The sequence below is a fragment of the Heteronotia binoei genome, chromosome 1 (assembly GCF_032191835.1).
Source record: "Heteronotia binoei isolate CCM8104 ecotype False Entrance Well chromosome 1, APGP_CSIRO_Hbin_v1, whole genome shotgun sequence".
In the NCBI taxonomy this organism is placed as follows: domain Eukaryota; kingdom Metazoa; phylum Chordata; class Lepidosauria; order Squamata; family Gekkonidae; genus Heteronotia; species Heteronotia binoei.
In genome coordinates this window covers 101,641,244-101,654,785 of record NC_083223.1, presented here as the reverse complement: position 1 = coordinate 101,654,785, position 13,542 = coordinate 101,641,244, and the positions used below count along the sequence as shown (strand labels likewise).

Sequence of the window (13,542 nt, the reverse complement as noted above, 5' to 3'; positions counted from 1 at the left end):
TGCTGGTGTTGTGCTATTATTAATTACCCCTCCTACTAAGTCATTTATTACAACCTGCATCTTCCATTAATCCATTGTTTTGCTGGCACTGCAAAATATATATATTATGAAGGCCAAGTGTTAAGGCCATTGTGAAACAAAAAGCATTTTTCATTTTTCTTATTTTGGCCTGCTTTCTAGTGCAGTTGGATGTGTACTTCCAAAAATATTTACTATCCTGAGCATCTTATATCCATACCAGCCTCATCAAAGCTAACATTACATTTGTGGGCATTATGATGGGAACATTTGTAGTCAATTTTAATCATGCATGCATTTATTTATTACCATTATTTGGGATATTTATAATCCATAGTCTAAAGGTGCCCCTTTTTCCAGTTCCCTTCAGAATGCTAGATCAGTTTATAATGAACATAAAAACATAAGAGAAGCCATGTTGGATCAGGCCAACGGCCCATCCAGTCCAACACTCTGTCACACAGTGGCAAAAATTTTATATATACACACACACTGTGGCTAATAGCCACTGATGGACCTGTGCTCCATATTTTTATCTAAACCCCTCTTGAAGGTGGCTATACTTGTGGCCACCACCACCTCCTGTGGCAGTGAATTCCACATGTTAATCACCCTTTGGGTGAAGAAGTACTTCCTTTTATCTGTTTTAACCTGTCTGCTCAGCAATTTCATCGAATGCCCACGAGTTCTTGTATTGTGAGAAAGGGAGAAAAGTACTTCTTTCTCTACTTTCTCCATCCCATGCATTATCTTGTAAACCTCTATCATGTCACCCCACAGTCGACAAGCTAAAGAGTCCCAAGAGTTTCAACCTTTCTTCATAGGGAAAGTGCTCCAGCCCTTTAATCATTCTAGTTGCCCTTTTCTGGACTTTTTCCAATGCTATAATATCCTTTTTGAGGTGCGGCGACCAGAACTCACACACAGTACTCCAAATGAGACCGTACCATCGATTTATACAGGGGCATTATGATACTGGTTTGTTTTCAATTCCCTTCCTAATAATTCCCAGCATGGCGTTGGCCTTTTTTATTGCAAACGCACACTGTCTTGACATTTTCAGTGAGTTATCTACGATGACCCCAAGATCTCTCTCTTGGTCAGTCTCTGCCAGTTGACACCCCATCAACTTGTATTTGTTGTGAGTTGAAATACATACTTGGCATGCTGAGCAAGCTTAAAGGTTTTCAGTTTCATGGACCTGATGTAGTAATATAAGCTACTCATGTAAATAAATGGAATGTCATGGATCTATACAGGGCTTTTTTTTGTAGCAGGAACTCCTTTGAATATTAAGCTACACACCCCTGATGTAGCCAATCCTCCAAGAGCTTTCAGGGCTGTTATTACAGGGCCTATTGTAAGCTCTTTGAGAATTGGCTACATCAGGTGGGTGTGGCCTATGCAAAGGAGTTCCTGCTGCAAAAAAAGCCCTGGAACTATAACTCTTTCAGCTTAATCCCTGCCAGCAGAAAGGATTTAAAATACTGAATTTTAAAATGGGACAATATTTCTATTGTTATTTGTCTCGTTCGTTCTCCGCATTATAGTATGAAGATATTGTTAGAATAATGAAAGCAGAATTTGATTTAATATCTTGAAAGTGTGTGAGAGATAAAGTTTCCCATCCTGGTCTGAAACAAAGAAACTAGCCTTTTGAATAACCAACAAGGGACTTATAAAACCTGACCAGTAATATATTCAAATCTGTAAGCTGGTAGATTCATTATATACACAGTTGTTCCTGGGATTCATCTGAGTGATTTTTTTTTTTTGGAGGATTCTGGCCAGACTGTCTTCATATCTGATATCCTGGGAACTTGTATATGACTTCCTATTAAAGAACCCATCATTTGTATTGGAACAACTGGATACCAGCTGCTCTAAACTCTAGCAGATGTGCTTAAGATTTTTATCCTCTAGAAATGTTATGGCCAATTTTTTTTAAACTTGCTCTCTTATAAAATGTTTAGGGAGTTTTTGGCCTACTTTTTAAAGTCCTAAAGTGTAGATTCTTTAAGGATGTTGAAATATTAACTCTTGTAAAACAAACATAACATATTTCACCAGTACTGAATCTCTGTTGGAGTAGTATCATTAAATTGTTTCAGAAGGCAATGTGTGAATATTGTTTTTCCTGGAGATCTTGTTTTGAATTCTTACCAACTCTATAAATTTCTCCAAACAAGGCAAATGCACTCATTTTTATTCTGCAAAGTTCTCTCCTAGAAATGCAGATGGAAACAGAAGATAAGTCAGAATCACTGGTGCCTTTCTGTTGTGAGAAATAATATCCAGACCAGATTCATTGTTTGTATTGTGTCCACTACCAAATGACTGGCTAAAATTCCACCATAAATTATGAAATGTACCAACCTTAAAAAACTAGCAGTATTGTCTTAAGCAGAGTTATAATCTTAGCCTATTGGCTTTTATTGACTTAGAAGCATGTAACTCTGCTTAGGACTACACTGTAATTTGTTTATTGTAACATAAGCTTTCATGGACCAGGTTCTATATGAAACAATTTATTTTTAATTCATTTATTTCATTCTATTTATATCCCGCCCTACCCCATCGAAGCGGGCTCAGTAGGTGGATAGGCTTCTTACTTCATTAAGCATTCTTTTTTTTATCACTCTGTTCAGGATATATAAGAAATGAGAATGAGACATCCAATTCTTTCCTTATGCTGGTCCAGCTGTAGGGTTGCCAATTCTAGGTTGGAAAATTATTGGAGATTTGGGGGTAGAATTTATTTATTTATTCAATTTATATCCTGCCCTTCCCACGAAAGCAGGCTCAGGGCAGCTGGGGAGGACAGGGTTTGGGGAAGGGAGGAGAGGGGAGGGAGCTCAGTGGAGTAAAATTCCATAGAATTCATTCTGCAAAGCAGCCATTTTCTCTGTAATTTGGGGAACTGATCTCTGTAATTTGGAGATCAGTTGTAATCCCAGATCTCTAGGCCCCATCTAGAGTTCCCAGCCTCCTGCCAGAGGTGGCATGATTTCAGGGCTTCCAATCTGCCACTATTAAACTGGCCATCAGGGGAGCCCCACCCCCAAAGAGAATCGGTGTGCCACGATGTACCTGGCGCAATGACATCACCCAGAAGTGACATTATTGTGCTGAGCACATTGCAGTGGGACACTGTAGTATTTGGGAGGGGGGACTCTATGATAATCATAGAGTTTTTTCCAAATGCTAGAGTGTCCTCCTGCAACATGCCTGGTACAATAACATCACTTCGCGGTGAATGTCTCAAAGCATGTGTGTGAAGAAAATCTCCCTGCCGAGAGTAAGACTGGAAACCTTGGTCCCATCTGAAAGTTGGCTACCCAATCTGGCTGTGATAAGGAGCCAGGTTATAAGGGGCTGGGGTTGGGGCAGGAAGAATTTCTGGGACACTATCCTCTCCAGCCCTTCCCTCCCTCCAGACAGTTGCAGGAGAGGTGTGCAGCAAATGAGTGCCCAAATTTCTAGAATCATAGAATCACAGAGTAGGAAGGGACTATACAGGCCATCTAGTCCAACCCTCTGCTCAATACAGTATCAACCTAAAGTGTCCCTGACAAGTATTAGTCTAAGTATAATTCACTGGTATTTTAACTATCTTTTCTGATAATGCCTTTTTAATTAAATTTTAGCTTTGCAGTTTCCTGTTACAGAAAAACAGGAGTGGTGCGCTGTATGTGCAAAGAAAACTATGCTGGGCCAAACTGTGAAAGGTAAGCAAAATGCTGGTTTGCATTACTGGCTAGCAATTGCTGAACATCTGAAATTGGTTTGCATATATGTGAGAATATTTGTATGTGCAGTATAGACTAAATTATTATTCTGACATAAATACAACCCACTCTATCTGCAAGAGTAGCCAGCCAGTACAGAACTAGGAACCAGTGTGGTACAGTGGTTAAGGTACTGAACAAAGACTGAAGGAAATATATTTAAATCCTCACTCAACCACAGAAGTTACTAAGAGTCCTTCAGGTACTTTTTCTCTCTCTCTGCCTACCTCTCCTCATATGATTGTGAGGGTAAAATGGAGAGAGGAAGAACATCGAGCTTTTTAGAGAAGGGGCAGAATAAAAATAGATAAACATTTTGACTAATAAACTATATCACCATATTCTATGACAAGAGGAAGAAAAGGGAGGCAAAACCAGCTGGCAAAGAGGAAGGCATTGACATTTGCATATCCATGCAGTCTCAGTCTGACTTTATAGCTCTATTTCCAAACAAACCCCACCATTTGGTAACCATTTTAATACAAGTGTCTTTAAAAGAAACAAACATATTTTGTTATTTGAATATAATAACTCTTCAAGTGCAAATTTAAGTTGTGCAGGGGCCCCCTTCCATTAAGCTTCTTTCTCCTCTGTTTCCCCAGATTTATTTTCCTCAGGTAATAAGAATTTGTTTCATCCTAACTGTGCTTCATCTTAAATTTTGGAGATACAAATTATGATCAACTACATACATACAATGCATATATTTAAAATATATAAAATGTATATTTTGTACAGAAGATTTCAATGTGTTCTCCCATTCACACACATAGACCCTTTGGACTATGTATAATGTAACATTTGAGTTAACTGTAGTACAGTGGAAAGCATTCTGAATTTGTCTTCTGTGTATGCCTTATTTTATTCAGTAGGCTGCTGCCTAATTTTTACAGGGGTTCAGGAAAAGGTTGCTACTGCCTAAAGGTTATTTTCAAAATTATAAATTGGAATAGAAAGCAAACAATTTCCTTAAAGAGTGCAAACAGACCTTGACACTATTCAAGTGACCTCAAAAAATGTATGCTCTCACCACTGACTGGAAAGTGGATCATATTTCTTGTGGTATCTTATTTTGCTCCTCCATCATCCATTTGTTGTTTGATTTAAAATGCAACAATTTAGAAGCTTGAACTATGATCACCTTCTGTAGTGTCATAATATTTGTTCTAATAGCCCCATGGCACAGTGTTGGAATGAACCACACAACATGCGTGTTGAGGAGAAAATGCTTCTGCCTTGCCTCTCTGAGCAAGGGTTTATTTATGTCTGCATCAGTTGCGCCAGAAATAAATCTGCTTACAGCATCGAACAGACAAAAGCACTAACTGGAAGACATACCCCCCTTTACCATGAGTTCGTGTCTGCCTAGTCTACAGAAACTAATACCAACTCAGCAGTTGTCAAGAATACATGTGTCAGCAAAAGGAAGCGTGAATATGAGTGTAAGATGTCTGCGCCCTTTTAGCCTTTCAGACACAACGTGGGCGGCTCAGGCTGATATGCCAAATGCGTGATCCACCCACATTTCTGTCTTCAGGCTTTGTGGGGTCTGGGGGCTCAAGTGCGTGAGCCCCACAGCACAGAATGGTAAAGCTGCAGTACTGCAATCAGAGCCCTCTGCTCACAACCTGAGTTTGATCCCAGCAAAAGTTGGTTCAGGTAGCCAGCTCAAGGTTGACTCAGCCTTCCACCCTTCCAAGGTGGGTAAAATGAGTACCCAGCTTGCTGGGGGGAAAGTGTAGATGACTGGGGAAGGCAATGGCAAACCACCCCGTAAAAAGTCTGCCGTGAAAATGCTGTGAAAGCAACGTCACCCCAAAGTCGAAAACAACTGGTGCTTGCACAGGGGACTACCTTTACCTTTAATATTTGTACTAATACACATAAATACTCTACTAAGGAAAAGATGAAATTCTATTGTCATTGCCTCCATTTCATAAATATGCATAAACAATATTCATTGAAGCACTCCTTTTTCTACATTATTTTTGAATGTAATAGATAAATAAATAAATAATTACAAAGCATATTGTTCTGCTAGAGCTACCAGCCCCCCATAGCTAAGGCAGTAGTCCCCTGCCATCAAGCCCCACCTCCTGCTGCTACTCAGCTGGCCTGCAGGGGAACTAACCAGGAGAGACAGGAAGGCCCAGGCAACATGGCCAGCAACATCACTTCTGGCATGCACTGGAAGTGGCATCAGTGATCTAGGTGATGCTGTTATTTGGGTGAAAACTCAATGGTAGAAGCCACTTTTATCATAAAGTTTTTGACCAAATACCAGAACATCACTGCATCATCACAGCATGTTGATGTCACTTCTACTGCCCACCAGATGTCACCTGGGCCTTCCTCCTGGTCCCAGTAAGTTCCCTCACTCCCCGCCAGGTGCCAGGAGGGACCTGTCAACCCTATGTACTATGTAGTCTAGTATGGCAAACATTTTCTCATACTGTATTCTTCTTTGAGCAACAGAAAAATGGGTGTATAAATATCTTAAATAAATAAAATTATCAATGCCCAACCACACAAAACCAATACAGTAAAACCAGCATGTGTGGGTTTTTTCAATATCCAGTGGTGATGTCAGAATTAGGTCTGACTTGCACAATGCATTGATTAGAGATGGAAATTGTGGGGAGGAGAGAGAGCATGACACTGCAAGCTATTTCAAATTGCCTGTTTCTTTTTTCCTTATGGCATTAACTACACGCACAGTTGAGGAGGGGGAGGTTTATAAGTGTTTATTCAACATGTGCAGTTCTCACCATCCATATGGCATTTATGTACTTAATTGCATCTGAGACAGAGAGGGAAAGGAATTAAGGATGAGTATGGATCAATCCTGGGGCCAGGAAAACTTACATCTAATAGTGCAATCCTAAACAGATTTACACTTTTATAAATCCATTTAAGTAAATGGGTTAAGAAAGATAGAATTCTTTTTAGGATTGTAGTGCCAATGCCCTTAGTGGCCAGTAGAAAAAAAAGACACAGAAATTCCATCATTTATTAGTAAAATTAAGTGGGGCAAGGTTGCTCACATTATTTCTTTAATGATAGGTTGTAAAAACAGTAAAATGCATATAAAAACATACTTATGCCTCTACTATAAGCCCAAAATTTAGATGTACTGTATGCCCCTCTCCACATTGCTCCACATTGCTTTCAGTTCTACATACCATCCATTTTAAAAACAAAAGCAAAAACCTATCTTGTCACGATAAACAGAAATTGCTGTTGGCCATACCAGTGTTTACCTGCCAAATATACTTATTTTGTGTGATATCAAATTTGCCTTGCTGGGAGCTGGATCTGTTTTCTTGCCGTGCATTGTTTTGGTTTTTTTCTTGACTGTTATGTATGTGGACTCAAGGGAAGACTTTGGGTGTGCCTGCCTGGCTCATTGGAGCCATATGGACTGAGCTTGGGGACTTGGGAACAATGGGCTGCAGGTTACAAATCTCTGCAGCCCTGGACGAATCACAAGCCCCATCGGTTTGAATGACCCAATAACGTGCTTACGCAGGAACCCAGAGTTTGGCCATGTTGGCCCAGCTCTCAGTCTTGTAGTGTAGCCATCTGCTATGCTACTCTTATTAAAGAGCTTGTTATCACTGATCCTGAGACTCATCAGTGCATAGAACCCACTATACAATATTTACCAAAAGGAAAAATTGACTAACATTTTATATTGCTGCTTGCTTAGGAATGAACTTCTGTACTTAGCAGATTAACAGGCAACTGCAGAAGCAGTTTCAGCCAACTGAGCACAACTTCTTGTCAGTAGATAAGACCCCAAGAATGTGGTAACACATTCTTAGTCATGAGCAGTACTCAGCCCTAGGCAAGGACGAGCACAGTGGCTGTGCAGCACAATAGTTGCGCCTCAGAGCATCCACCACCAGGCTGCCATAGCTCCACCTCCTGCATCTGATGCACGAGGTGAAGCAACAGCAGCCTGGTGGCATGCTCTGAGGCACAGGAGCCCTGCTGTGCTGCAGCTGATCCCAGCTATTTCTCTCTCTGAGAGGGCTCTACCCCCCACCGCGAGTCGTGCTCCAGGCAGCCGTCTAGGGCTGCCTGGTGGATGGGGCACCCATGACAGTACTTTACTACCTGTGCTCACGAACTTCTACAGATCATTGCATATATTGAATTGCTGTGCTGTGTAACTGGTAGGAAAGGAGGTGATACAAAGATGACATAAAATGGAGTATAAATGTAAGCTGTTATGGAGAAAGAGCTCAGAAGAATGCTTTTTTAACTTTTGTAGTCAGGAAGAATTCTTTGACCATAGCACAATAAAGTTGTCTTAGAAATTTTTCACTGCCTCCATGTGACTATTGGATAGAGAACCCTTTGTCTGGATCCAAGAATTTCACCATCAATGCACTATGCATTTTTAAAAACTCTAAAACATTTTGGTTGTTTTTTACCTGCTGCCTTTCCTAGCCAATTGCAGTTACTACAGTTTATACTACAGTTAACCAGTCTATTGTTACACTGGTTTTAATAATTGTATTGATCGTAATATTGCTGGTTGTATTCTAGAATTGACTGATGACTTATATACTGGATTTACTGTACTTGCATTTTGGTTATGTGGGCATTGCTTCAAGCAATTCTTGGTAAAGCTATTAATAAATGATAAAAAAGGAATCAATTAATTAATGCTTGGGGTTACTTGGGAATTATGATCAATTTATGTTGTCTACAAACAAAAAAATAAATTGATGAAAAATTTGAAAGTAATACTCCAAATATTCTTTGGCAGAGCATACCACTTGACCCCCATGGAAAATTCTGGTTTAGACAGCCATCTGAAGAACACCTGTAATGCCCCACCTGTAATACAGTGTCTACCACCTGTACAACCTCTCTCACACACATTCAGGGTTACAAATAGTTCAGACCATCACATGTCCTACCTTTCTCATCTCTTTTAAAATCTCTGGGAAGCCATGACTAGTTTACCTCTCAGGTCCTCTCTCTCATTCACAGAGACATCATTTCCTTTCCAATTTAACTTTTGAACTGTTTTCCTATTCCGGCAATTAAGATTCTTTGTTACAAATTGACTGTTTTCAGCCAGTTCTAAGCAGTGCTTCTCCACGGTTTCACTCCATCAGACATACTCTTTCCCAGGGTACTTTTTGAAGCAGGAACTCCTTTGCATATTAGGCCACACCCCCTGTTGTAGCCAATCCTCCAAGAGCTTACAGGGCTGTTAGTACAGGGCCTACTGTAAGCTCCAGGAGGATTGGCTACATCAGGGGGAGTGGCCTAATATGCAAAGGAGTTCCTGCTACAAAAAAACCCTGCTCTTCTCTCTTGACTCCCTAGCTGCCAGCTTCCAACTGCTTTCTTAAATGTTGTTTTCCAACTCTCTCTAACATTCCATTTGTCACTCTGAGGGCCTGTTCAGTTGCACAGTTTAATCAGTTGTCGCTGCTGTTTCCTACCAGATTAAAAGTGGCTGATCAGATAGTCAATCATTGTTACCCCTTCCCCCCCTCCCCAGTCCTTCTCCAAACCGGATTATTTTGTTACCTGCTTCTTTGCTGTGTTTTTTTAGATATTCGGTTTCGCCTTGTCGTTTTCTACATTTGAATTGTTCTCGACCAACTTCCGAATGTCTGAAGGCTGTCCCAGAGCAAAAGGAGCCTCAGACATCCACTTTACAGTTGTCATTTTTTTACTACTTAGCAATATGTGCATAACCACATGTTTTCTGACCTATGCACATGCACATGTGTGCATATACATATGCGCATAACATGTGCATGCACATATGCACATTATGCACATATGCGCACAATAGTGGGGGAAACAAAAAAAAGAACTGCATGGTGCCATCATGTGGATAGCAGAAGACGGTTCACTGTGGAGTGATTCGAATTGCAGTGTGGCAGTCTGATCGATAATTTCCGGAACAAAGATATTCAGAACAGGACTGGGTCAGTTTAACATGGACTCAACACGCTGTGTGAATAGGGCCTTAGAGAGAGGAAGAACCAAACCTGTCCATTACAACACTCTTGTTAAGTTAATGTGAAACTGAGGGGGTTTTACCTCTATCAAATGTTGGGGAGCATGACAGCCTGCTGTGGAACAAGAAGTATGGCTCCTGTAATTTTGTGTTATCTGTTTTCAGTATCCAAGGACATAAGAGCATATTTGGGTGTCAAGGTCTGTAAAGTGCTATCAAGTCACAGCCAATTTATAGCAACACAATAGGGTTTTCAAGGCAAGAGACTAAAAGTTGTTTGCTATTGCCTTCCTCTGCATAGTGACCACTATTGAGTTAAAGTGAAAAAGATGCCAAGATAAACAAAATAAGCACATTTGTTTGCTGTTTTGTTTCACAAACAGAAAGAATTGTTTTTACAAAAGAGTTTCCAATCCTGGAGCTAGGGCTTTTTTTGAGCAGGAATGCACAGGAACACAGTTCTGGCTGGCTTGGTGTCAGGGTGTGTGGCCTAATATGCAAATTAGTTCCTGCTGGGTTTTTTCTACCAAAAAAATCCCTGTGTGAAACAATGGTGAAGTCAGGGGTGTGTGGCCTAATACGCAAATGAGTTTCTGCTGGGCTTTTTCTTTAAAAAAAAGCCCTGCCTGGAGCCATTTGTAAACAAACATAAATTGGAGATTATGTAGCCCATTTGGTATTGGCTAGTAATGATACATATTTGGGTGACTATCCCCTAACCCCTCACACACACATCCACCATTTATCTTTTGCTGCTGTTGAAAGGATGTTTTTCAGCACTTTCAATTGAGGCAGAACAATAGAGGCAGCCGGAGGATCAAGCTAGAACAGCATTTTTCAGTCCTGGCCCGAACCTGGTGGAACTCTCTGCCAGATGACAACAGGGCCCTGCGGAACCTTATGCAATTCCACAGGGCCTGTAAGGCAGAGATGTTCCACCAGACTTTTGAGTAAGGACAGCAATGGTAGCCGAGTTGGCACCCATTTCCCTCACCCCTCTGAGCTCTGTCCCGCCCCCTGATATGACGACCAGCAGTTTGGAACAGAAGAAATTAATAGGGTGCCATTGGGGGATGTAAGATGTTTAGCCTGAATTGTTTTATTGATTTAAAATTTATGTACTCTCACATTATTGATGTACATCACCAAGAGCCTGGCGTTAGCCGGGATGGGCCATTAATAAGCCAAAATTATTATTATTATTATTATTATTATTATTATTATTATTATTATTATTATTATTATTATTATTATTATTATCATCATCATCATCATCACCAATTATTATTATTTCTTCATTTGCCAGACAACCATTTCCAGGCAGCTTTTAACTATTGGCGCACTGCCCACTAAGTGTTTGGAATTTACAGAATCTGGGATGTCTTTGGTTCATTTCATGCTCCTGTTGTATTTGTTTATTTTATCTTTTGTGAGCTGCCTTAAGGATGTTTTTCATGGAAAAGCTACATAAATAATGACCTAAATAAATAAATAAAATCTACTCAGCTAAGAGATTCCTATGTTAACCTATTTGAACCCTTCACTATGTTATTGTAACATTTTTTTAAAACTCCTTTTTAAAATGAAGCATATCAAAACAGTCAAGGAAATGACATGTTTATTAAGTATTGGAGAGCCATTATTTTAGGGATAACAGGAGGGGAAAAGGTATTTTCTGAAGGGGAAGATAATTTCTTCACTTTCCTTCCTCTTCATGCAGGGTCAGACATTGGAAAGAGACATTGGGCAGAGTATTCAGAGAAAAAGTGACATGACTAAATAATAGAAGGATGATAACCAAGAAAAGTTAAAGCGACCAATGCTTATTTTCTACTCTGAGACTTTATTTTATGGTAGTCACTGATTTTACCTACTGCTGTAGAGTCCTGGCTTACAAAAGCAAGACACCAGCAAAGAATACCAAAGAATACAGTAAAGAGTACCTTATTGCTCCATATTCACAACCATATCTGGAAATCAGATCTTCCTTTTTTGTGACAGGTATCACTTGTTTCAGTTTTTGCCAGGCTGATCAAGTGGGCTATTTTCAGCAAGGAAAAATGGGCTTTTACATTCTGCTGAATAACAGGATAAAGAAAACACAGACTTTGAGTCATTAATTCAGATCTTGCCTACCATAAAATACTTCTTTAGACCATCACTTGTCATGGGACTGTGTACATGGTGGGGCAATGGGTGGGAATCTCAAGCACATTCAGTCACCACCTGTGGAACATCAAAGAAAAGTGGCAATTAGAGTTACGGTCACTTACTACAGCAATATATGTCTTAATATTGGTAGTTAGAAAGACAAAAAAATTAAATACTAAATATTACTAGATGGATCTGAAGTACACAACACAATACAATTTTCATGCAGAGCATCAACAGATGTAGAGGTAGAACAGTTTTCCAATTATCTGCAGTGTTCTGAGTTTCTGTGTTATTTTTATTGACTTGGCTATGCAGAATGTCACTAGGCTAAAAGGTCAGAAGGATGTTGCTATTAATTATTGTTGGGTTTGTGTTTCACTCCAGGTGTGCCCCAGGTTACTATGGAAACCCCTTGGTGATTGGCAGCTCCTGTAAGAAATGTGACTGCAGTGGCAATTCAGATCCTAACCTGATCTTTGAGGATTGTGACGATGTGACCGGCCAATGTCGCAACTGCTTACGCAATACCACTGGATTTAATTGTGAATTGTGTGCTCCTGGTTATTATGGAGATGCCAAAACAGCTAAAAATTGTACAGGTACTTACTATATTAATATTACATTAAAAATATCATAGGCTCATGCAGCAGTTTTAGACCAGAGAATTCACTGCTGTTATCAGTCTGCAGTTTGCATTTTTATGATACACAGCTCATCCTTTCATGGTTCAGTAGATATGTTATGAACACAGCATATATGAATATATTTTGAGAAATGAACATAAGTATCACTGTAATTGGAAAATGTGCTATGGTGAAGATGAGCAACTTACCTGATAGAGTGTTACTATTCATCTAGCATGCCTCAGTCGATGCATGTGAGATTAGCTGGCCTCCTTGTTGTCGGCCCCCTTGTTCACTCTCTAGTGTGTAAATAGTAGTAACAAGCACTGTTGTTTCAGTGACAATCAGTGTGTCATTATGTAAAAGTAGCGATACGAGGCAGCTAGGACTGGTGATGGTTCATGTATGTGTCAAATTCAGGGCTAAACAACTGTAAGCTTAACTGGGTTTTTTTGTGAATTAATGGGAACCTAATAAAAACCCTGCTAGATAAGACCAACCGTCCATGTTAGAGTTGCCAACTTCCAGGACTGGTCCCCATAGGGTATAATGGAGAATCAATCTGTGGGTATCTGGGGCTTGGGGGGGGGGGCTGTTTTTTGAGGTAGGGGCACCAAATTTACAGCATAGCATCTGCTGCCTCTCCTCAAAAAAGATCCAAGTTTCAAAAAGATTGGACCAGGGAGTCCTGTTCTATGAGCCCCAGAAGAAGGTGCCTCCATTCTCCATTATTTTCAATGAATGGAAGACATTTAAATATGATGGCTAGAACTCCCTTTGGTGTTCAATTGTGCTTGTCACAACCTTGCTCCTGGCTCCACCCCCTAAATCTCCTGGCTCTACCCCCTAAGTCCCCAGATATTTCCTGAGTAAAACCTGACAGTCCTACAAGATAGCCTGCTGAATGCTGAAATAAGCATAGAGATAAATGGTCAAACAAAACTCAGTAGCCGTAGCTTTTCATAAA

The 13,542-nt window shown here is 40.1% G+C and overlaps 1 protein-coding gene across 2 annotated transcripts in view; it reads left to right on the top strand.

The window, feature by feature from the left end:
* The window catches only part of LAMA4 (laminin subunit alpha 4), a 145,951-nt gene that overhangs the window by 47,738 nt on the left and 84,671 nt on the right, over positions 1 to 13,542 (top strand). For both annotated transcript variants that reach the window (XM_060238312.1, XM_060238307.1), the window contains exons 4-5: positions 3,666 to 3,746; positions 12,337 to 12,551. In XM_060238312.1, coding sequence (XP_060094295.1) covers positions 3,666 to 3,746; positions 12,337 to 12,551 — 296 coding nt within the window. The remainder of the gene's footprint in view (positions 1 to 3,665; positions 3,747 to 12,336; positions 12,552 to 13,542) is intronic.